We start from the raw sequence: 25993 nt of genomic DNA, 5'->3' as shown, positions 1-25993 counted from the left end.
GTAGTTGGCTGGCTACCCCAAGTTGGAGAACTGGTTCGAGAGAAGATCGACAACAAGAAAGAGTTTGGTCCCTCCTATCGAGCTCCGGTCCCAGTGCTTGGAGTGAAGGGCACAAGAACAGTCATTTTACCACCACTTCCAGGTCGTAAGGAAAACAGGTTTATTTCTATTGACAATGTCAAGATACACAGAGTGGCCGATTCTTCTTAGCATGACACCGGCTGTTTCCTGTCCTTCCATTGTGAGAAATTCAATTATGCCCACTGCTTCTAATAATGAACCTGAGGTGGCCATCGAATTACCTGCTGTTTCCAGTCCATTATTGAATAATTTACCAGGAACTAACCTTGATGAGACAGACTATACATACCCCACTGATTTGTCCATGCCTGACCTGCAAGCTCGTTTGGCCACGGAATCCAGATTTTCATTTGACTCTGCTTCCCTTGCCTCGAAAAAACCCTCTAAAATTGCAGTATATGCTAGCCTGTTTAAAAAACATTTTTTGATACCTCCTTGGATATACATTTGGCTGGTCCTTTTTTCAGTTTACCTTTTTATGTCAATTGGTTTTGTGTTTTATTTTTTTCGGATTATGAATGGACACTATGTCGAGGAGAGAACTTGCATTACTCATTTGAATGGAACTTTGGCCCCACTTTCCTCTTCACATTCTACACACAGATTAAAAAGAGACTTGACTTTGGTTAACATCACAGCGTGGCCTGTTCTGGATGGAATCGCGTGGGATGCAGTTCGTTTTCAGATTCATGGCCCAACGGAAGTCGTTAATGTCCCTAATGTACTAAGAGTTAATATGGGGGATGTGGTGAAACAAAACATTCGTTCTGATGATTGGGATGTTAATGCTGTGGAAAGTTTGTTTTCTGATTTAAAATATTATGCTGCTTTTGATGCTGAGGATTTATATTTAGAATCTGCTAATTATGGTGAATTGTTCTGTTACCAACATTATGGCAATCACTTCTTACACAAGACATCTTCCCGAAGGGATGCGGTTAATTTTACTCAGTGGGAACATTGCCCAGCACCAACACAAGGGAGTTCAGAAACGTTTCTTAAAAAGTATACTTATTTCACTGACTTTAATCAGTCCAATCCCGAGTCCTTTTATTTTAAATTTCACAAACAGCCACTGTCCAAGGTTCGACTTACAAATACAAAATTGTTATATTCAAAGGCCTTCCTGGATCAATTAGTTACTGGAGGGTATGAGTTATGGAAGGATACCATAGACCTTAAATCAGTTTGGGGCTCAAGGGCCTGGCAGGTACAAGGCACTGAGGCTTTGCACCGTGCATGTCTCATCCCAAATCATATGTGGTTTTTAAATGAAACCATTTCCCAGACCACATGCTTTGGATTGGCTACATCTAAAAGGTTAAACACCCCGTCTTTCCCGGAGTTGGAGGAATATGAGAATTGGAGTAATTTCACTAATTTGTCCATTAGAGATATACAGGCTCTGCTTCTGAATTCCTCCTTTAACATTTCCAGTATGAATCCCAAGGGTTGGCTGCTTTGGCACCGTAGTGCTGATTCTTGCCAAAAGAGATTTTTAAATATGACTGACGGTTTTAAGACTGTTAGATCTGATCCCCGTTTTGATTTGAGTCATACTGTCACCTCTTACTCAGTGGGCAAGTTGTGTCAAGCTTGGCTGAAACACTCAACTTTACCTGCGGTTAAGTATCACCTTTCCAAACTGAATGCAGACGTGGATTTGAATGATTTCATCAAGGGCCCAGCTAGTGGCAGGTCGAAACGTTGGTTATATGGTGTTTACAATGAAATTTGGAAACTCTCACAGATTGAGGCTGCTTCACGCCTTAGGGCTATTGATCAGGCAAATCTTGAGAAAGTTCTTGCAGTTGTTGACAATAGCATTAACGTGCTTTCCTCTAGAATTTACACATTAGATAATATTGTGTCGTCTGTTGTTGATATTGTACATGATGAAGTATCTGTATTATACCATGGTCAAAATCAATTACGTTCAATCATGCAGTTTGCATGGACACTTCAGACTCTGAAAATGGGTAAAGTTCCCTGGGGATACATGAATGTTTCTTCTTTATTTGCACCGTTTAATTTGACAGACAAACAACGCTTGCTTTCAATGCGTGATGCTTCCTTTTCTATGCTCCATATTGAAAGGTTGGAATCTTTACCTTTTTCTGTGGCAGAAGCCACTGCTGCTACGTGGCTTATCCACGGTTTAATAACGCTGCCTTTTGCTTTATATAAGTTTTCAAATTGTATGAAGTATGTGCCAATAGGTCGTTTTGAACCCTTAGGTAGCGGTTTTCTTCATGAAGTCTGGTCACTCCCATACACATACAGATGTTTCAAGGATGAACAAGAGGTTTATCTAACAGGGGATGAGTGTACTGAGACGCCAGATCATTCTTTAATGTGCAGACACATACAGTTACACGGTTCATGTAACAAGGACCGACCGAATATGGCTTGCGTTTTACAGGGCACGCCAGTTCCTGCTATCATCCCCACGTTTAAATTGTTAGAGAATGGTAGTTATTTAATGCTCAATAATGAAAACTGCTGTGGTTTAATTAAAGGTATAGCTTTCATAGTAACGGTTAGTGAGCGAGTTATTTGCTGCAGAAATGTTCTTTATCCTCCCACACGTGAACATAGGGAGTCTTCCATTTGGCCACAGATACCGACCTTGGGAGCAGAATTCAGCGGCATGGCTAGAATAAGAGCTCTATTGTCCCAGAAAGAGGTGGCCTTGAGCTCGGCCCGTGAAACTTTCGTGCTTCACATTGCTAACACCCGTACGGAGGTTCAGGCTCTATTAAACACTGATTTGCCTTTGCATTTCGGAGCCATGGTCCGTTCTATCTTTAACGCATCCTCCACAACGGGCCTGGCACATTTTTTTAAAGTTGTTAGCGGTGGTCTCGTGACTTCCTTTGAGAAGATATTTGGAGTCATCCCTGCCTTCTTCCATTCTATTTTTTCATCCTTATTTGGAGGGTTCCCGTTTTTGCTTGCATTAGCGGCTGGCGCATTGGTTGTTTTCTGCCTTTTTAAATATGGATGCCCTTCCTGTGCAAGACCACGAACGGCTACTACTGACGCGGTTTCGCAACCGCATGCTTGATTACTATGGCACATTGCCGTTAGCGACTCTAAGCACGGCGTTTGGATTATCTTTTCGGTTCTCCTATTTCACCTGTGTCCAGCCTGTATTTCGCTGTCTGACCTGCGATTTCCTTTGGGCCATTGATTTGTGTCTCTGCGGACCAGCATCTTCTGACGTCGATTTTGATCAACTGATGAGTCCTATCATTGCTCACGAGTTGGTTTGTTCTGACGAAAGGATTATGGCCTTGGCGGTGGCACATGGACTAATGGGTCCCTGGGATGTGTTGTCGGCAGCGCAAAATTTCTTGGAACTAAGTTTTCTTGAGAACCCACCGAGCTGTCCTCTGATGGTTATAGAGGATCCGGTGCTGGAAGATCACGTATGTTCCTTTCATCTTTTAAATTGGATGGCTGAACTGTTTTCAGATGAGGACAGTGACTTCCTCCTGGAGGCTGTTGCAGCTTACTTTTCATATACAGTCTTATCATAGACACTGCCTCAAATTGACATGCTGATTGATAGCATTTCCTTGATTTTATTGACTTTTGGTCAAGACATTTTATTTTTGCTTGCCTATTGGCTTGAGCCACATTATATTTGTGGGCTATTTTTTAGCATTAGTTTTTATAATTATATTTTTATTCATGCTCGTTTATAAATGGATTCTGCTCTCATGTGATGGCACTTCTGTTACCTTATTTAGTCCGTTCTCGGATCATGGGGGGGTGTTGTATAGCTCCTATATATCCTTATATCGTGTTAAGTTAGCATAGGTACATTTCAGATTTAAACGCCATTTTTCCTTTCTTGCAACTTCTGCACACGACCCTTAATTGTTGACTTAGCTTTCAACCTAGTGGTTTGCCGTGGTGTATGTGAGAATAATATGTTATTGCTCTGATATCAGTCTTGTTTAATAAACCATGTCTGCACGGAGAGTGCTGAAGTTTCAGGAGCAACACGATATGGAATTGTTATGAGGTCTGATCTCCACGCCTTCATAGTCATAACACAAGTGCAGCCTTTGCCAACTTGGGCTTGAGGCGGGATTGATATTGCTTTGCACGAGAATTGTTAACACACTTGATGCGGTGCACATGCAGAGAGAGCTGGTGTATGCTGATGTGATTCCTTCATGCTAGGACACTAAGGTATGGGCCCGCCCTAAAACAACCCAAAGAGACCTTCTTAGCTAATAATATAATATATGTGTTAGGGAGGGTGAGATATAAGTGTTGTTAACTCTTATTCATTACAGCATGTTAACATGCTGTCACCATTCGCTTTTTATGTCTTAGTAACTATGCTGATAATTTTGCTACTGATAATAAGTATACTTGTATTATCAAAGATACTGCGCCTGAGAAGACGGCATTAGTAAATAAACATTTCAAATGCACATGTGTCTTCTTTACTCCATGTTCTGGTTTGTAATGATAATATAACGAAAGAGTGTTCATGAGTCCCACGTACCCTGAGGTACTGTAAGTTCATGTTCTGGTTTGTCTAAACATTGGGTGTTTGATATGTCCAATGAGACACTGTAGCTAGCTCGGTAAGGGGTGAGTTGGTTGCTAAGGTAAGTTTTGGGACATCCTAATTTGCCGAGGTTCCACTCCTCTGTGCACAGTTCTGTGTGAGTACAGAAACCCTGCAACAATGCAACTCATGAAGAGAAAAACACATGGTTGAGTACAGAATTTAGACAGCGAGATGAGGATGAGATTTTGTCACACAAAGATGGTAGAATTGTTTTACTAAATAGCATGATTACTGACATGGACTATATGTACCATAAAATCATAGAATCTCTTTACCAAAGGTGTCTGGCTTGCCAGCAAGTGAACACAATTAAGAGAACAGTTGTGAGTTTGAGAACAGAATTACAGGAGAGTGGTTCATTGAACAGATTACAAATAGATTACTGTGAGATGTCACTGAATGACAAACTGTGCTACATTTTTGTGATTATCTGTTTGATTACAAAATGGTTTGAAACATTTCAGATGCGACATGATGATAAAATTACTGCTGAAAAATTATCAGATGGCAAAAGACATATTGAAAACAGACTGCTCCATTGTACAGATAGAATAGAAATTTCAGGTGTTGAGGAGCATGAGAATGTTACTATAAAAGTCAGAGATGCAAAAATGTGCCTAGCTGCAGGTACAAAGTGGACAGATGTTCTTCCACTTGTTTTGATGTTTCTGAGAAATACTACTGATAAAAAGACAGATTTAAGTCCACGTGAGATTATGATGGACAAGGTCATGAGACAGACATTCATACCAGAGAAAAGAATGATGCCTATCAATGATAGCATCAATTTGGAGAACTGCAGGAATTTATCAGATGAAATGATTTTTGTGTTTGATGAAGATGAAACTGAAGTGCAAACAAGAGAAAAAGAGCAAGTACTTGATCTGTTACCAGGTAAAAGGATCAGGAAAAAGGTTCGTCTAAAAGGAAATTGTCTAGTGCAAAGGTGGCAGAAAAGGAGGCTAGTCAGTCTTGTCATTACAAATGAAGTGAAGTGCAAAAGACTGAAGAGGTGGATTGACACTGGCCATACTTTTCGTGTAACTACACCTGAAAATCCTGATGAGAATAGTGTCACAATTGATGATTCAGATTCTGAAGAAGAGACTGAAGAGAATCCAGATCTTGAAGATCGACAAGTTGGTCGACATCTGGAGAACATGAATAGAAAACAAGCCTTGATTGAAGAAGACTTGAAAGTTGTGACTGAAGACTCAGAAAATGATGGAAATTTGCCAGAAAAAGAAGCAGAAGAAGAATGTGATCAGATTGTGATTCAAGACCAGGAGAGTATTGAAAAGCAGAAAAGTAGCTCTGAAAGCAGGAACAGGAATTCTGGAACTGGGAAGTTGAAAGTAATTGAAGAAGAAAATGAATTGCCAAGTACCAGCTACAAAGATGACGTTCCTAACGGAGTGAAGCTGCCGAGTAAAAAAGTGCCTGAGTCTGAAGTTGAAATATCTGACACTGAAACTAATGAGAGTAATGAAGATTCTCAGATAAGAAAATTCAGAAAAGGAGCTTGGAGAACAGAATGTAATGTGACCAAGCAAAAGAAGAAATTACCAAGGAAAAGTGATAACTGGCCAGAAGAAATTGAAGGCCTAAAATTCAGATTGAGATACAGATCAAAGAAACAGATTGATGAAAAATCAAGTCAAAAAGATTCTGTAAAGAAAAGTGAGGCAGGAAAGAAAATTGAAGGGATACCTGTAGTGGAGGTAAATAATGAGAGTCAAAAAGAGATTGAAAACAAAAGTGACAATGATTGAGGTGCATACCTGTTAAATTTTAGGTTTCTGTTTTTGGCATAAGGCTGAAGAAAATGTGTTAGATGACACAAGGTCGAAGAAATTCTGTTAGCTGAAAAAATTAATTTGTGACATTAGGTCGAAGAAAAACTGTTAGAAGGTTTAAAGAGTATATAAAAAAAAAAAAAAAAAATTGAAAAAGGGGGGTGTTAGAAATTTTTAGAAAATTTAGGTAAATTTTTAAAAATTTTTGTTTTATTTTTCTTTGCAAGCTTAATAAAAAATTAATTCTGCTTTGGTTAATTTAAGTTACTTTTCCTTTAGAAATTAACAAAGAGAAGTTTTAGGTTAATATGACAAGCAAGATACTGACATTTTATTAGTTATAGTTTTTGCAACACTTTTATTGAAGCTTAGTTGTATGTTACACAAGAGAAAGAACTAGAACTAGAGGGGTTTCTTTAAACTCAATATGAGAATTGTAGATAAACTGATGAGATAAGTCTTTAGAAATACTAACACAGGTGAAATTGAATCATGTTCATCTTAGATAAAATCTTTGCTAAAATATTGGGTGGTGGTGTGGTGATTTGTTAATCACCAGATGAGGGAGTTGATGGAGCGGGATAGAAAACAGAAATCTGTTTAAACCCGTGAAGTCACACTTCCATAAATAAATTAATAATGCTAACAATTTGTGCTGTGTATAATAATTCAACCTAGTTTAAAGTTGCATTTTCACAGAACACGCGGGAAACTAACATGTGTGCTCATAAATGTGCATTATGTTGCATTCTCATGTATGTGGAAAATAATAAATTAATCTTGTCTATTGTCATGTCATAACTAATAGCAGCTGTTTTTAAAATAATGGCATGTGCTTATTTTGCTTCCCTTGTCTATGTGGTGTCACTATATTCTTTATAGGTGCATAAAGAACCCTGCTGGATTCATGAAGACTGGTAGATATAAAATGCTGCTTTATTTGTGCTTTACTGCTAGGTAATTTAGACTAATGGGTTAATTATTAGCAATGATGGGAGGCAACAGAACAAACTGTATTTCTTTCATTAATTATTCTTTGTGTTTGTTTATATAATAGTTTTACAAATGAAGATTAGAGATGACTGCAGGAAAATAGTACCCTTTTAAAAGTGGCGCAGGGAAGGTGGCGCAGAAAATTGACGCTCTTTGAAAAGAGGCCTAATGATGAAAATGGCTCAAGTGAAAATAATTCTGAGAAGGATGGAAAAGGCCTCTGAGCTTTTATTTTGAAAGGTTTTGGATTGAACTGCTAAAAAGATGACTTTTTGGAGAAATTTGCTAACGGTTGCTAACGTGCCACGGGAGTTCAGAGCTGACTGGCTCAAGGTTAAAAGGAAGCTTTCTCTACAAAATGTAGCAGCCTAAGGAAGAACTGCCAAGACTTCTAAATGAACAATGAACTAGTGAATTTGCCCGGGCATGTAAGAAGGAGGTGTCACAGTTTACTGTGGTACGAGGTGGCTCAGCCAATGGAGAACTAGAATTCGTCTGCTGGAATGTGAAAAATAGTTAGCTCAGCTTAATTTAGGGTATAAGAATAGGTTCAGAGAACACATAGTTGGCTTACGCTCGAGAAATCTGGAGGACGATGTTATGCTGAAGGACTTTACACGTGAGGACAGGAGTTTTTATTAATTACTTTATTTCTAGGTGATGAGGGTAGAGACAGAGAGATAGTTAGGATTTTGGAAATGCTTAATTTTACTTATTCCTGCTAATGAATAATAATTCTTGATTTATGCTCTTTTTATTAATACTGAATAAATCTTTCTTTATGACATTTTCTAATGCTTGTTTAATAAAATACCAAAACCTAAGTTTTCCTAGATGTGTTAAAATAAACTTTCTAAAATGACAAGCTGGTCTTGATTATTGCAGATGGTTTAAACAACTATATTTAGATCTTATCGCCTCATGATTCAGGCGCTCTATTGTTGTTATGGGCCTAGTGTTGTAGTGTAAGTTTTGTGGTAGTAGATAGTGTCATTTGTGAAATATTTTGGTGAGAGCGCTGGATCAGACCCTAACTGTTTATGCTTTCTGCCTCTCAGTCAGCAGTTGTAAGAAGTCAAGAAAAGGAGCCAACAACCTTAAGACCTATCCTTACGAATTTGAAGCCATCTGGCCACAATGCTTAAGCAATTAAATACCCACCGGACCTAACAAAAAACACATCCAAAAACTTCAAGCACAGACTCCTAAAATCACACCCAGAAACCCTTATTTCGGATCACTACTTCTGCTTTACCAAGAGACGTGCTCAATGGAGGCTGTCACTTTACTTACTGTTCCAAATCATCACACCCAAGAAGACTGCTCATGGACTTAGACTTACGGTTGGCCCATCATCTACATGCAATATAGAAGCAACTATCTCGTTTTATAACAATGGGACTATCCTTATCCAATCATCAGACAGCAACCTGGACATCTTTGACAATATTTTCCCCCATCATCAAGGACACAGTGACTAGCAATGTATCTTTACCCACCCAAGGTCGTCCTAGTCCCTCAGACGACCTTGAAAAACAACAAAGTGTGTCCTCTTACAACCTTAAAATTGGGGGAGACAGCATATTTCCATTGAATTCTGAATCTGCATCTCAGTTCTATACAAAGGCCGGTAGAACTGGAGTGATTGAATGTGATGATGTTGTCATCCCATTCCATGAAATCTGATTCATATTCTGCTGCATTTGTAAACATAATACATAATGTTTTTGGATTAAATTTAATATCCAGCTTGCAGTGTCCACTTTTCTCATAGATGTGACACAGACTTTGCTCATTTGTGCATTGTTAATACCATTGCTCACATTAGCATTGTTATTAAAACTTCTATCTCTAACAGGATGCCCACCGTTTCCACCATGATCAAATCGCACACAATTATCTTGCATATTAACACCTTTCATTCAAACACCAGCACCAGCACCAAACCAGGTATCAGAAAACCACTTTGACCACTTTACCTAACCCGTTTAGCGCGGCGCTGCAGGCGTTCTATTGCGCGGGCGGGGCCGTGTCGGCCAACCGACGTGCCCAGCACTACTGTGGTAGTGCTCGCGACGGCCGTTGGCTAACGGCAGCAGCGAATGGGTTAATAAACTTAGGGGCTGATTTAGAATTGACCAGGAGTTTTGGCACATGAGTAAGATACTCCGCCGCCTTGACTGCACCTCTACCCACCAAATTATGAAATGACATCCAAGCTAGCAGTGATTTCTTAAAGCATTGAAAGGCACCACCATCTCAGGGGTTCTTTATATTTGGAGTTTTATATAGTGCAAACTCAACCCAAAGGTATCAGCATGCTTTACATGAGCACCAGTTTCGTTACAGACAGACACATTCATTTTGTTAGGTACGGGGAGATTAAGTGATTTGCTCAGAATCACAGGATGTTGAGCGTCCATGCTCCAGACTCAAATATGGTTCCCCTGCTTTGAGGGTGACCAATCTGGCTGTTAGGTCACCTCCTCTCCCTTGTCAATTCTCTTTGGAGGTGATGCTTGACCCCCACAAGCATGACACAACCAAATGACAAACTGTTAACTTTTCTATTTTCAAAAAAGAAAATCCTGAAGGGGATTTACTTTCTTTTAATTGAAAAAGAAAATGTTCCCCTTGCAATGGGTGTCTGCTTTTATGGTATTGGTAGCATTTTGTGGTTTTTACGGCCTTTTCACTGCCCCTGCCTCTAACCACAAGGGTTTTCTTGGCAGTAAAATCTCAGTTGGGCTGTCTGAGGGGTTTAATCATAGCGAGGCGGTGTAGTTTCCAAAATGATTGCACCAAAAGTCGACCTGCATTTAAATCAGGCAGACAGTCCACAGTCTTGGTGGTATGTATAGTCAGTTTCCGTTGCCATGGAGTATCCATAGCCCAAGATATAGATCAGCCATTAGTTTGAGCCACTAATCAATTTCTCTTTTGTCATTTTATTTTAAGCATCACAACAATCACTACAATACTTAATGTAAAGGATTTCGACAAACTACTAATTATGCTTATCAGCACATCGCACTTTCCTGAATATGAACACGAATGTGTGAACGCAGTCTCAGCAAATATGCAGAAATAAATCCTGAAATGCGCTCTTTTGCAGGGTCATCAACTTCACTATACTGTAAATCTGCATCAATCTCTCATAATATGCATGCAGTGACTCATCTGGATTAGGTATTGCTCTTATGATTTATGACCAATTGACTTGTTTCTGCGGAATATTTGTTTTCAAATGCTCAATAATCTAATTATATTTCTGCTTAAAAATTGGGGAAGACTTATTGAGAGGGGTTTTCCACTGCCGTTCTTCTTCTGGCCACTGTTATATAGTCTTGTCTTTAGCCCACAAATGTAGAGCAACAACAATTAAAAAATATCCAAATCTACCTCTGTGAACCACTTCTCAGGCTCCTCTCTGAGCTTCATAAAATCCCTTGTACATGGAAAAAGATAACTTCTCAACCAAGCTTCATGCACCTATGCTCCTCCCTGAATTTGACATTATTTTGGCAATGACTGAGGATTTTGTCCACAACGCAGCAAACCCCTAAGCAAAATGGAGTGAACAGAATGACACACTAAAGTGTAGGTACAGGCAGGAACCTATTCCATGCAGGTGCCCTAAAGCCTAGTCTGGAACCAAGAAAACTGGAAGGTACAGCACAGGACGAAGCCCCCAGGCAAGTGGAATTGAGGCACTGTAACACAAGCAATCCTGAATGGGGTCACAATGCAGGAAAGATGTGCAATAGTCGGTATACAACGGTAACCACGCATTTTTTACAACGCGGTACCATTACCACGCTACTTTTACCACGCAAGTCTTTACCACGACTTGCGCTGGGGGGCGCTCCAGGATAGTAAATAGATTAATTTACTATCCAACTCCTTTCCCTAGAGTCCACGGGGACTGGAGTTGGAATAGTAAATTAAAAAATTTACTATCCAGCGCCCCTCCACGCAAGTCGTTGTAACGACTTGCGTGGTAAAAGTAGCGTTGTAACGGTACGTGTTGTAAAAGTACGCGTTGGACCGTCATATATCCGCAATAGTCAGTATGAACAGAACATGAACAGCAGCAAAGCTCAGTATTCAGTCTAGAAAAAATATACAGGCATTGGAAGCAATGTTCATATCATAAATGCTTCGAAAAAAATGTGCTCCACTGGAAATACTTGAACCAGACACCCTTTCCAGATCGGATCAAGTCTATCATGGTAACAGTCCAACAAAGCTGTACCATAGTGGCACTGAAGTATTGACTCCGCAAGTTCACAATACAAAGCTGCCTTTTCTTAAGAATGCTACTTTGTCCTTGGCCCTGGCCGAGCCACCATCTGCCTCAACCTATGGATTGGGGATGAAGGAGAACGAAATACTAAGTGAGGGAAGAAGGCTGCTCTGTGTGATACAGAGCAAACACACACCACCCAGTTCCAGCTCACCACAGTGATTTAGCAATGGGTTTTGCTACTAATGTCAGTTCAGCTTGTTGTATGATCAGAAATAGCATTAATAAGCTCAATTGCCTTAATAAAAACATGAGCAATACACTTTTGGAATTCAAGAGTTCATAAAATGTGAAATGCAAACAATAACAAAGGTATTTCTCGGGCTGGTAGGCCAGTGTCCATTTTTACGGGCTGTATCTTTCACCCGGCAGTGAGGATACGCCCTGCTCCCACTGGTGATGCTAAGAGTTTTAATATTTTTGTATAGAGAACATTTGACCCAAAGGTATTGGAGTACTTTACATAAGCATTAGGCACATTACACAAGGTCACATTCATGGTTTTTTGGGCTTAGTTAGATTACACAATTTGCCTAGAATTGAGGATGATGAGGTAACACTGTGTGGGTGTTTTTTACATGTCCTGATAGTGAAATACTGCCAATTTTGTTTTTCACTATTGAAAGGCTATCTCTCCCATAGGTTATCATTGGAGCTGCCTTGTAAATCTTACAAGTGTAATTTTCAATTAGGAAGAGATAGAGATTTGGAGTTTGGGCTCCCTGAACTCAGACTTTAAAGATACATCTTTTAGTGAAGTTGTTTTATAAATTGTGTGTTTGAAAATGCCACTTTTTGAAAATGGGATTTTCTTCTTTAGCCATCCTGTACCTGCCTGTGGAATCAATGTCTGGTTTAGACTGACAGGGGACCTGTTTGTGCATTCACTCTAGGCAGTCACACAAAGGGTGCTGAGGTGTGACCTGCATATCCTCGAGGCCCATCACCAGGCTGATCGGTTTTCCTGAGCTAGAGTGGTGGGAGGAGTTGTCACTGACACCCATGTAGGGCTGTGCATGTTCTCTCACAATGCTGTCCCCACCACCCTGGAGTGTGCCTGGACCCAAGACAGGGGAAGGCAGTAGCGTGTAAACTACAAAGACTTCTCATTGATAAATGCCTACTTCTAAGACCAAAAAGTGTATAAGTTTGGGACCTAAAACCGCAGACTTTTAGAACACTTCTGGATGAAGAGGAACCTCTGTCAAGGAGAAGAGCTGAAGAGCTGTGACGAGGAGTATGCCCCCTTTGCTGTGTGTTGTTTTTCTAGGTTGACCTGCAGTTGCTGCTTCTACTTTGGAGAGGAAAAGGACTGGACTTGGCTTTTTATCCTGCTTGTAAAGTTCATCCAATGAGTTGTGTATGCTTGTATCCTGTTAAGAAGTATCAGGGCCAGCAAAGACTTCGTCAGCAGCATCCCTAACCTCCACTGCTGTAAGTGTTGACCTGCCTTGTGGTGCCAATTCCAGTTCTGGGCCCTCTGAGGTTGATTTGCTGTTTCTACTGTTGAAAATCCATGCATCACCCTTCCAGCACCTGCTTTTCTAATGCAGCACTACAGTGCAGGAGAGAGTTCTACACACCGTAGCCATATGGCCGAATAAATTGGCGCAGCGCCTGGCCTTGGCAAAAAAAACAGCGCAGCCCGAGTCAGCGCGCCTTGTCTCTGAAGTCTGAGATCACTGCCCTGACTCCGATGCAGGTCCTGCTGTGCGGCTGAAGCAATCAGACATGTGTCCGGAGAGTCGAGCATCACCTCCCCGCGCAGAATGAAACTAATGCACCACCTCCGCTTACATTATGAAAAATGCATCACCTCCCCTACATAGCAGTAGGGAACCGATGTATCACCTCCCCTGGAGCAAGGAACTGGCACATTATCTTCCTTGCAAGTAAGGAAACTATACATTACCTTCCCTGCGTAAAAGGAACTGACAAATTGCTGTGTTTTCCGTCCCCTCATCTCCCATGCACCTGTTTTTGCTTTGTGATTTTGACTCATCCCAGGTACTGAGTTAAAAAAGTGACACATCAATAGCTTTATATGGAGAGAACTGTTTTTACATTTTAAAAGTGATATTTGTATATGTGTATGTTGGATTTTTGTCAACATGGTCTTCTTTGGCTTAGATAACGATACTTTATTCTTCTAAATGGTTTTGGTGGCCATTTGCAGTGTTTTCACTGTGTTATTGTGTGTGTTATGTACATATACTTTACACATTGCCTCTGGGATAAGCCTGACTGCTTGTGCCAAGCCACCAAGGTGCGTAATCACCTTACCCTGACCAGAAAGAAAGGTCCAAACTTGTACAGAGTGCAAGCCACTGCTAACTAGAGACTCCCATTTCTAACGGAAGGGCAGACCATTTGCTTGGTGGTAAAGGATTTTCTATCACCGTTGCGACGGGGTACCTATACCACCTTGTTATAAATCCTCCCCTCAGTCCTTTAAGTAAAGCCACCTCAGGATTATACTTCTAAACCACCTAGGACCTCTGAGGAGGTAGTAAGAGACTAACTGAGTGTCAGGCAGAGGCCAGTATCAGAGTCCAGTCCAGGTTCATTTGACACTGGTAATGCATTGTTGCTGACGTCAGACGCCAAGCAGAATCAGAATTGCAAAATCACAAAGGGACAAGCAGGGCGCAATGCATCTCAGAGGACGCTGTGGCCAATGCTGGGCTCACGCCAGGACAGGAGTGCTGGCATGGGTTAAGGCATTGGGGATGCCGACAGCCTGGCACGCAGTTTGCCTGGCTACTGAGAAATAAGGGAGCAGAACTGTTTGTTCACCAGCTCCTGGCACACCATCCCCTTAAGAACTGCCTACCTCAACGTCAGCCCCCCAGCCCGCTGCTGCTAACTCTGCTGGCAGCTGCACGATTGATGCCACGAGTTACAGAATAACAAAGCGGTCTGCTGCATAAGGGCGGAGCTGGCCCGCTTAATCAAAGAGACATTGCAGGTGGCACTGAGGATGGCCCGAAATCACAAGAGCAGGCAATATTTCTGGGGGACAGGATTTATCCATGTTGCTTCTGAGGAGAGTGGCAAGGTGAGGCATGGCTGCAGTGCTAACGCGGCAGCCACAGGGTTGAGCTGGAGAAGGGCAGAGATGGTTAGACTAGGCTCCGAAACAGTCTTTCTCTCTATCGCCTTCACCATCTGATGCACCAGCTTCCACACTGTGCTAAGAGCAAAGCCATCATCACCGGGCTCCACTTTCACTTCAGATGCAGCTGGTCCCAGTTCACTGCCCGATTGCCACACCTCACTTCTCATCCTGTGTCTCTAATAACCCACAGAACCCGCAACTATCCATAGTAACAAGCCGACAGTAACCTTGAGGCCAGAACACGCTTGTGGGACAACTTACACCCCCAGTACAATCAACAGGGGGCACACAAGCAGAAGAAGGTTCAGCAGAATTCCAAAAAGGAAACAAGTGACTCGATTAATGTCGGCCATCGAGGGGAAAGTCTCTTTCCCTTCAGCAATCACCCAAAACACTGAGGAACCCCAGAAACATTACAAGGAGTTGTGCACTCACTCTGCAGATGTACCCCACTTCTAAAACACCCCCAACTTCACACCAACAGATTTAATCACCCATTACTTGCAGGCCTCACACACCATCGTACATGCCTCCTCAGTCAACTCAAGCGCCTCAAGTACATTAAGTAACACAGGCAGAAAAAAGACAGCAACGCTAAACAACATTTTGTGCAATCCCTTGGCACTGAGCAACCAAAAAGCTCCAACTGGGAAATGTAAGTCCTGATCCTGCCTAAGGCCAGACCAAGAGCAAACTCCAGAGGAAATGAGACAAATAGCACCTGATAAGGCGTCTACTTGTGAAGTCCATTGTTAGAGGTATTGCCACACAAATCTACACACCCAACCCAGCTGCCCTTCTGGCTACCTTACTTGACCCAATCAGTACAGACATGAACTGCAAGATGGAACACAACTATAATCTGGGCAACCTGTCAGCATTTGCTTACTATAATCTTAAGTCAAAAAATGAAAAAATGCTGAAGCTGCCCAGAGCACTGGACGCAGCACAATAGGTTTCTCCCAACATTGACCTTATTGAAGTCAAAATCCAAAGCAGATCAGACGGCGGGATGTGCTTGTGTGCACACATCAACGAAAAAGTGGCTACAGTTCTGGAAGGTTTTAATGGAGCTTGTTGCCTCAGTGAGATGTATGGCTAACACACCTGCAGACAAAAGGCACCCTGTACATGCCCACATAAGCAGGAGAGCTATGAAACAGATGGGATAAGTCATAGCACACCAGGAACACAGTTGATAACCCATAATGGCACTCTGGAAGCACAGCCCACAGTCCCTGCTAAATCAACTATTCTCTAACACCAATAGCAGTCCCCACAATCTTGGTCAGTGATCCAAAGTTGATACCACGGAGACAGCAACTCTTTCAACCCAGCAAATCAAACCACTTTCGAGGCAGTGAATAAAAAGCTAAGGACACAGCTTAAAAAGACTCCAAAAACTAAGGGGCATATTAGCGAGAACCTCGTTAAAATTATCGTCCAATAGAAGCCCAGGTTAGATGTGCAGGACATCTAACCTTCTATTGGAATTCTATAACGCATATTAGCAAGTCCATTATCGCTGTTTTAGCTGCAGTTTCCTGCCGCTTAAACGGCGATAATTTTAACGAGGTTCTTGCTAATATGCCCTTCAGTCCTCAAGCTAAACTGGACCAATTACAGTTGTGCCTGATATTCACTTCAAGGGAAAGCACGGAAAATATGAAAGACCAGCTGCCATGACGAATTCCCCCTCCCAGACAAGCAAGGAATGGGTAGACGCAAGTACCCAAGTTGCGCTAAACAGCAAACCATGCACATAATCCATCTGACCTTCAGGTAATATCTCTAATATCCATTCTTTGCTTCTAAACGGTCAGTTCAAAGACCCCTCCACTACTGGACTCATTAAAAATGAGCCCTCAACTTTGGTATTTGATGCGCTAAGCGCCTCACTCACACCCCGCATCAGAAGACCATAAGTAAACTATTCCAAGGCAATAACGGCCATCTCTGAGATTGTGTTTACTCCCCACTATCATATAAAAGCCTAAGATCTTGCAGAGGCTATGTTAAAAAAAACTTAACAGTGACACTCACAGGAAGTCAACAATAGTAGGCATGAACCAACAATTACATGAGGTCGCTATGGTCAAGAAAGTGCATCTTCTTGCTGAAAGGGGAATAGACATCACACAAAACCACCTATGGAAAGATCCAGATGTACTCCAGGCCTAGCCCCCAATGCAAGGGGATAACTCTGGACTCAGGGGAATGAACAGCATCAATTACACTCACGCACAGAAATTTTAACTAAACAAGTGTAAAACCCTCAAAATATTACACACAAATGAGCAAAGGGTAGTGCACTCCATGGCAGAATAGGTACGGCTGGCTCTGCCCACATCAAGTTTCCCTTAACAGTACTCCAAACATGATTCAAAGCAAAAAATGATAGAACACTCCCAGCTCACCACTAATAATAATATCATGGAATGTGGCAGGCCCTCAAGAAAACCATAGAGGATAGCTCAGCCTTTGATTACAGCAGGAGACATTCTAAGCCTGCAGGAGACCTGTGCTACAAGTACAACTACACTGCTTGGATATTACGTTCATCAATCCCCAATGATAAAACGCAACATCTTTGACTGTAAATTTCGTCATAAGGAGCCAACCATTATGAGGGAACGGATATGATCCTTATTACAAAATGTCAAGAACTAGCCACTACATGCAACATTGCGCATATTGGTTCCTAGATAACAGATTACAGCCTAATCCTTATACGCCAGGCATAAAGCAAATTTCTTGTTATTACGAATACAAGCCATTTAGTTGTATCAGATTTGAACACACGTAAGGCATCAGCGGTTCATTTAAAGGACAGAAGGTGACAAGCCAGAAATAACCACCATCTTCTGAAGTGGGCATAGTGAAGGCAGAAAAACATAAAGTGATTGATTCTGTGCACAAGCTACACACTGAACACAATGGTGAAACGGTTGTATTCTTCCATTTGCTTTTGGTGGCATTAAGTGGCAGAGACCCCAACACTAAACTGTATGTAAATTGTGTGTGCTTGAGGGGGTTCAATGTCATCCATTAAAAAATTTCATAATGAAAACAGTTAAAGTGCTTAGTGCATTGTGAGCTCAATAAAACCCCAGAATCTTTTTTTTAAGAGCAGATTCACTTTTGTAGACATGGATTAAGGGTCCTCACACAGGACCCCCCTGTCCCAATTTATACAGCCACTAGCTAACCTCCTTCAACCAGGCCAGTCATCGACTTGTTTTTCAATGGAAAGAAGTTCATCAACAACTTCCTTTAGCAGGATTTATTTTGGGTATCACTAGTCCACAATCTAACCCTGAACACAAGGACTTGAAAAAATGCAATTTTTGAGATGGGAAATAACCCTATGTCTAGGCGTACAAGGTGTAATGGCGTATTTATTCGTAGGTTTAAAGTTGATCTGATGAATTTGATTTCTGTCACCTCTAGTTGTCTCAGTGGGTCCATGCCCCACAATTCAGTGCCATAAAGTGCTGCTCCCAACCCTTTAGCTCGATTAATTTCAGTAGCAGGGAAAATTGGGTGGAACACAGATTGATTACGTTTTTTGACGATTGCACTCTCAATATGCTGGATTGTGTGAGTGCTCTTTTGTATCAGGGAGGACCATGTCAAGTTACTAGTTAGCCTAACACCCAGATAATCAAATAATTGAACCTGGTCTAAGATGATTGAAACCCAGCCTCAGATTCCCGTTGAATGTTTTATGGTGGTTAAAAACCATACACTTTGTTCTGGAGCAGTTAATTTCAAGGCCCCGGACATTACAAGCTGTTACAAACCCATTAAGAATATTTTGAATACCCATTGGGGTTTTAGAGCTAAGCAGAGTATTGTCTGAAAATAGTAGGGATGGGATTGGGCTGCCAGTAATCATATAGGGAGCTGATTAGCCCATTCATATATAGGGTAAACAGGGTTGGAGTCAAAACACAGCCTTGCCATACTCCTTTTCATACCCTTACGCTCTTGAACAGATCTCCGGAAAGGCTCCATCTTACTTGGGCATAATTATTGTGATGGAGTCAGACAATTAGTCATAATAGGCCGCTGGGAAGCCCAAGATCCCTAAGAGTAGCCCATAATTTAGCATGATTGATGGAGTCAAAAGGAGCCTTGAGATCCACAAACACGATGGTGTCCCTTTTTAATCGTAACTTCTACCATATAAGCAGAAGGAAGCGAAACGCCTGATCCAAGGTGCTTGTAGACTTCCAGAAGCTGGCTTGTATCTGGGACAGGGTGTTATTTTCCTCTATCCAGGATTACAAATGGATCAAGACCAATTTACAGAAAACCTTCTGTGCTACATATATGAGGCTAATGGGTCGGAAGGATCCCCTTTATCTATATTTTTAAATATGGGGAATATTTTAGCTCACAAATCAGTTAGTGGGTTAGGATCACTTGTCCTGCATAACCTGGGTATACAGGTGAATTGTATGTCCCATGGTAAATAACCCTCATGCACGAGTAAAGTTTTTCGTGGTAGCGGTATATCTTGGTTCTCCGCCCCTTTATTCATGTGACTGCATAATCATCAGGTTTAGTAGGTATGCAACCTCCACCAGAAGGTATTCGCCCTAGGTTAAAAGCAGTAGTGATCAGTGATTAGTGGTGAATGTGAAGTTTAAAATTACTCAGACAGCCAGATGGTTCAATTTATTTTCCTGGATTCGAGTTAAGGATGAAAATATTGTAGATATGCCTAGGGAGAATAATTAGGATTCTTACGCATTCAATTTTCGTGTTCTAAAATGGTCGACATGTTTCAGCCCTCTGTTGCCTAGATAGGTCGGGCGGGCTTTCTTCAGGACCGTGTGAGTTATGTGTAGTAGAATGACGTATTATTCCTCTACTTCATGAAGGTCAACTTGTGCCTCTGCGCGTCACTTGCTGCGCATCTACGGGTTACCAGGGAGTCGGGGGAAGGAGCACCTTCTGTTGCTCGTGGCCTCCCACACTACTTGTGCTGACTCTGCTGTTCCATATTTTAGCACCCCTCCAGGTCCCGGAGATATCCCTACCTTGTGCAATTGCATTAAAAACTGTGTAAAATAAAGGGCCTGTTAGAAATGGGGGTCTCTAGTTGGCAGAGGTACGTACCTTTGACCAAGTAGGGGCCCTTGCTTCTAGGCAGGGTAAGGGGGCTACACTCCTAAAATAACCCCTGCTCACCCCCTTGGTAGCTTGGCACGAGCAGGCAGGCTTTTCTCAGAGGCAGTGTGTAAAGCATTTGTGAACATATACAGTAATACAGTGAAAACACTACAAATGGACACCACACCAGCTCTACAAAAATAAGTAATCTTTATCTAGATTTAACACAAGACCAAGCAACAAAAATCCACAATACAGTATTCAAAAATATGACTTTCAAATCGTAGAAATAGATTAATTCAATGTAGATGGTAAATGCGACAGTTTACTCTCAAAGTACCTTCGATGCGTAACGCAATATAAACAAAAGGGGTGTAAGGAAGGCGATGCATCAGTTCCTTGCTCCGGGGGAGGCGATGAGTCTGTCCCTTACCAGAGAGGAGGGGATGCGTCTGTTTCTTACTCTGTCCCGGGTTCGATGCGTCAAGATGGCATCCCGATGCGATGCCACAATCCAATGCGATACGACAAGATGGGGTCTTTGATGCGATGCAAAAACTTGGATACGATGCGTACACGCCCGATGGCAATGCGGCGATATCAGTGGTTTCTTGAGCCGCGACAGGCCCTGTGACGCGTTTTTCCGGTGATGCGATGGCAACCTCTGCAGCAGCGACACGCTTCTCTGGTGATGCAACACGCTTCCTCCGCAATGTGATGGCAAACAGCTGCGGGTGCAGCTGGCTTCTTCAGTGATGCGACGGCAACATCTGCGGCAGCGACACGCTTCTTCCTTGTTGCAACGCTCTTCCAGCTCCCAGCGACAGGCAGTCTCTAGAGGTCCTAAAACAACATCAGGCACCTCTCCGCAGGTAGAATTCCCAGCAAGGAAATTCAGGGGAGCTGGTGGTGAAGTCTTTGTGGCCCTGAGACTTCAGAACAAGAGGAAAGCTCAGCTTCAAGCCCTTGGAGATCTTCCTCAAGATGATAAAGTACACGTAAAGTTCCTTTTCTCCTTTCCTTGGCAATAAGTAACCACTGCAGGCCAACCCCAAACAGTCTTCCTTCAGCTTCCTTAGTTTCTCTCCTTGGCAAAGGTTCGTCTTGATTTCAAGAAGTGATCTAAGTTCTGGAGTCTGGGCCCCTCTTTTTATACACACAATTTCTTTGTTCTCTGAAGGCATAGAGTATCTGTAACCAGCCAAACCAGTTCTGGCCTTCCTGGTGCAGCTTCCTGGCAGGAGGTGGAGACAGCATTGTTGAAAGCAGACCTGGCCCAGGTAGCTGAAAAGAAATCTCCCCCCTACTCTCTATTCAATGTAGGCTCAGGCAAGTGAAAGGAAATTTCCTCCCCCTACTCTCAAGGCAACCCAGGTCCTATTTAGCCCAGCCCTGACTCATCAAACTGCTGGAACCAAAGCCCTCTCCAGCTCCCTGTCACTCACAAATCAGACATGTAATACACAAACCTAGCAGAGGCATACTGGATGGTTAGGCAAGAAAAAACCTACTTTCTAAAAGTGGTATTTTCAAACACAGAATGTAAAAATCATCCACACTAAAAGATGTATTTTAACATTCTGAGTTCAGCCATACTAAACTCGTTTTTCTAACTTGTTCCCTGGGTCAGTTAGGATTGTAAGATGTTATAATCAAACTACCCATTCAGGCCTATGGGAACAGGTAGCCTTGCAAAAGTGAAAATCGAAATTGGCTTTAATTCACTACCAGGACATGCCACACACACCAGGGCATGTCCTACCTTTTACATACAATGCACCCTGCACATAGGTGTACCTTGGACCTACTTTAGGGGTGACTAACATGTAGAAAATGGAAGGTTTAGAGACTGGCACGTGGGTGCACTTGCCAAGTCGACATGGCAGTCCCAGACTGCACACAGGCTCTGCAATGGCAGGCCTAAGCCATATCTTACTAGCTGCTTCTGTGGGTGATACAATCATTGCTGTAAGGCCACCAGCAGCATTTGATTTACAGGCCCTGGGCACTCCAGGTGCACTGTACTAGGGTCTGACATGTAAATCAAATAAACCAATCATGGAGTCACCAATCCATTACAGCAATTTACCACAGGGTGCACTTGCACTTTGGCACTGAACAGCAGTGGCAAAGTGCCCAAAGCATCTAGACCAGCAAAACATACCAAAAACATAGGAGGCAGGCAACAGTGAAAAAATGGAAGGGAGACCCACGCCTATAGTGCCAGGTCTAACAGGGACCCATAAATATTTCTCTGAGAGATAGATGTCTAAGGGTATTCCACCTAGCCCTGGTGCTTTTCCAGGTTTCAGTGTACTGATTGCTGCCACAATCTCTTCCAGGTTGAAGCTAACTGGGTCCTCACCTACTGACTCGTGGGGAGAGGCCAACCCGTCCCTAGTGTTGTTGATATTGCTTGCTCTATTCTCCCCAGTATATAGTTTCTGGAAGTGAGCCAAGTTTGCACTTCTGCTGTAGTGGATAGCACAATAGGTGTTGCTGTCACTTAGTGCCATTTAACTTCTAGGCCATGGGTACATTCTGTACCATATACTAAGCACCAATAGGTAAATATACGAGTAAGGAATATGCCAATTTGCCCAGTGAAAGAGGGAGCACAGGAATTGTACTACTGGATACAAGGGGTAAAGTACAGAGGACCTGATTTAGATCTCGACAGAGGGTTTACACCGTCATAACGGTGATGGATATCTGTCTTTTGAAATATAAATCCCATTATATCCACCAATAACTAAATCAGGCTCTGATTTCCAAAAGCTAGCAAAAATGAAGGGTAGATCAAAACAAGAAGACTCCAGGGTGTTCGCACAGAAAATACTTTTTCTTTTATTCTTGTGGCATGAAGAAACCGCATTAAGGGGTGGGTTGTCTTGTGCTTGATGATCCAAGAGACATTTGAGCAGAGCCAGATGTCTAGCTCCAGCTTGGCTCGAGCCTTCAGTGGCTCTCCTACCTCTGTCACATAATGAGAACTGAGGGAACAAAGGCATAGAAATAATATCAGTTGACTATGATCAAACAATTTGGTGAAGCGGGCATCTGAACACCACAGGCGATTTTCACGGCCCATACCTTTCTCACAATATCACATTTCAGTGAGTAAAGTATGAGATTGGATGCTCTCTCCCCCATGATTAAAATCAAATTATTTTTGGGTTACAGTTCTGTTTCTTATCGCATACTTACTACAGTGGTAGTAATAGTAGTAATAGTTATTTAGTCAATCATTTTACGACCATTCACATAACATAATAGACAAATCAAATACACCCTAAAAACCTACAACATAGAGTAAAATGTTAAAATGTTAAAAACATTGTAAAAGCAGCAATGTCACGGCTCATAATGACAGTACGATATAAAATATTTGGGTGGGAAGATTCAATTAATTCCAAATTTGAGAAGGTATTTATGTAAATTTCGTCATAAGGAGCCAACAGTTATGAGGGGACTGATATGATCCTTATTACGAGATATCAAGAACTGACCAGTCCTTGCAACATAGTGCATATTGGTTCCTAGATAACAGATAACAGCCTTACAACAGTGTTTAGATTGACTTAGGTTCTTACTATCTCTGTAAAAGAAAGGAGTAGGGAAATATCATTTATAAAAAAACAGGTCTTCAAGCTTCAAGTTTCATATTTTCCATCTTACTCGATACCAACAATTGGGGTATGAATGGTTCGGATTGTGTGATGCATTGACTACTCTCATCAAAGATTTTCTACTGTGTTCTGGAACCTGCCCAGATTTTTCATATATTGTTTACAACCAGCATATTTTGGCAAAGTGGTAAAGCAGATTTAAATGACAAGTCTAGTGCCATGGTTAAAACATTTCCATTGTACTACATTTACTGCTGTAGGTTGGAGGGTGTGCCTGCCTATTTCAGTTAATTTCACACTTTGTTCAGGGGCTTTGTCACGGATGTTCTATAGCACTATAGAACTAAGAAGGTTACTAAGCTCTCCTAATATTTACAAATAATCAACTAAAGGTGTAAGGAGATTGTGGGACCTGATTCCATTTCATTCCATTTCAATACCCAAGTTACTTCCTTTGCACTCTTGACTTACCAATGGTAGTTAAAGTAAGAAGAGAAGGTGTACTCCAGGGTGCAGTTAGGAATAGCTATGCAGATGCAGTATAGAATAAAACCCACAAAATAACTCCACAAATCAGAGTTCACACCATGAACATATTTTGCTTCCCATTACGTCTACCTTTCCCATCCTTCCCTTACCTCCAAACTACGGGTACCAAAGCAGCCCTCTGTAACATCACAGACCATAATTTCAACCCCTGGAAAAAGGTTTGTGAGCACCTAAGTCCAAAGTTTCACTTTTGGCCTCAGATTCTACCCTTTTTGTTTGGATTTCTAGAGCACAACTACAAAAGAAGGAAATCACGACATTAGAGGGAAGGACAACATAAACCAGATATTAGTTAAAAAGAAAAAGCAAGTTTAGGGGCTTTACTAAACATCTTGGAGAGTAGTTAGTGGTACATGATTCTAGCAAGTACTAGTTGTCACTTCCTGTTGATTAAGAAAACTATAGAGAAAATACAGCAGAGTCATATATAACAACTTCCCTAGACCAGAGTAGGAGCATCCTGGGTAGGTAAGAGAGGCGGAGAGGGAGCCGACTTGGTGATGCAGGGAGAATAAGGTGTTTTTCTTTTTTTTTAAACTTAATTTCCTCTCATTGTTGACTGCCTCCCCACCCCACCCCACCACTCTCACCTGCACCGCTCCTGGAGCAGAGCCCAATGCAGTGTCTGTCTTTTCTGTCATTTCCATGTACATTTAGTAGCTGTGGTGGTGGGGCACAGGTGTGGATGCCACTGATCTGCCAATGTAACATAGTACTTCCCCCAACTCCGAATTGAACAGGGGAACTGCAAGTTTGGATGGGCAGCACTGGTTCTCAGTTCAGTCACAAAACTACATTCAAAACCTTCCGCACAGAACCTTGAAGATGGAATGTGCGCCTAACTAGGTTAAAAGGTTATCATTGCAGGCAAATCTCTTAGACATCAAAGTGGGTGCATCACCCGGTAATCACTTGGATGTAATGCCAGGGGAAGCAAACATGGAAAGCTTGTCTCAGCACAACATCTCCCAATGCAATTGCATTACTAACTGTTTTAAAAGTCTTGACTTCACTTATCGTTCATGATAGCTCGGCATGAAAAGGTGGCACTGCTCAACTAGGTGCAAACTCAAATCTGGTCCTCTTACTTGAATGGACCTTGGTTTCTAACTGAGGCTCAAAGTCATGAGTTTCAACATTTTAAAATAGGGAAGTATAATTTGCTCCACAAGAGAAACAGAGAGGAATAGATTTGCAAACCATAAATGCTTATTAACGCATTAGTATGCTTAAAATCTCAAATCAGTTTACTCAAACACAAATCGATAATCACCTCGTTACAGCATAGTCATAGATTTACGTTCAGTTATCTAAAGGCAGAAATTGGTTACGTAAAGATTTAGGTTCCGATGTAGGTGGCCTAAATACCGGTCGGTAATACCGAAAATCAGTAGATTTCAGCATTACCGACCGGTATATAGCAATCCCTAATGTAGGAAAGGAATCGTTAATAAGGAATTGGTAAATACCGATTCCTTATTACTGATTTCCAATTTACCGAATTGGATTTACTGAACACCCAAATACCGAATTGGTGAATAAGAAATGGTAAAAACCAGAAAAGAGATGTAGAAAAATTTGGTAATACCGAATTTCCTAAAATTCAGTATTTAAGACTCGATAATTACCAGTGACTCAAAGCAGGTGGTAATCAGGTGCACTGTATTTAAACAGCCCCAAAATGCAACAGTGTGATCACTATGGCGACCCTCTATGTTATTGCAAGGCGGCTTCGGCTACAGGCAGCAGGAGTGAGGATCTGGAGATAGGAGGAGCACGTTTACAGACAGCGCATCACACTCTTCC

The 25993-nt window shown here is 41.8% G+C and overlaps 1 protein-coding gene across 1 annotated transcript in view; it reads right to left on the bottom strand.

Annotated features, from left to right (window-relative positions):
* The window catches only part of LOC144783907 (extracellular calcium-sensing receptor-like), a 152871-nt gene extending 137816 nt beyond the window's left edge, over positions 1-15055 (bottom strand). The window contains exon 1 of the mRNA XM_078662647.1: positions 14853-15055. Within this exon, the coding sequence (XP_078518773.1) occupies positions 14853-15055 (203 nt within the window). The remainder of the gene's footprint in view (positions 1-14852) is intronic.
* Between the last annotated feature and the right edge of the window lie 10938 nt (positions 15056-25993).

The sequence above is a fragment of the Lissotriton helveticus genome, chromosome 10 (genome assembly GCF_964261635.1).
Source record: "Lissotriton helveticus chromosome 10, aLisHel1.1, whole genome shotgun sequence".
In the NCBI taxonomy this organism is placed as follows: domain Eukaryota; kingdom Metazoa; phylum Chordata; class Amphibia; order Caudata; family Salamandridae; genus Lissotriton; species Lissotriton helveticus.
Note: the sequence above shows the minus strand (reverse complement) of the source record. Positions and strands in the feature narration are given on the sequence as shown.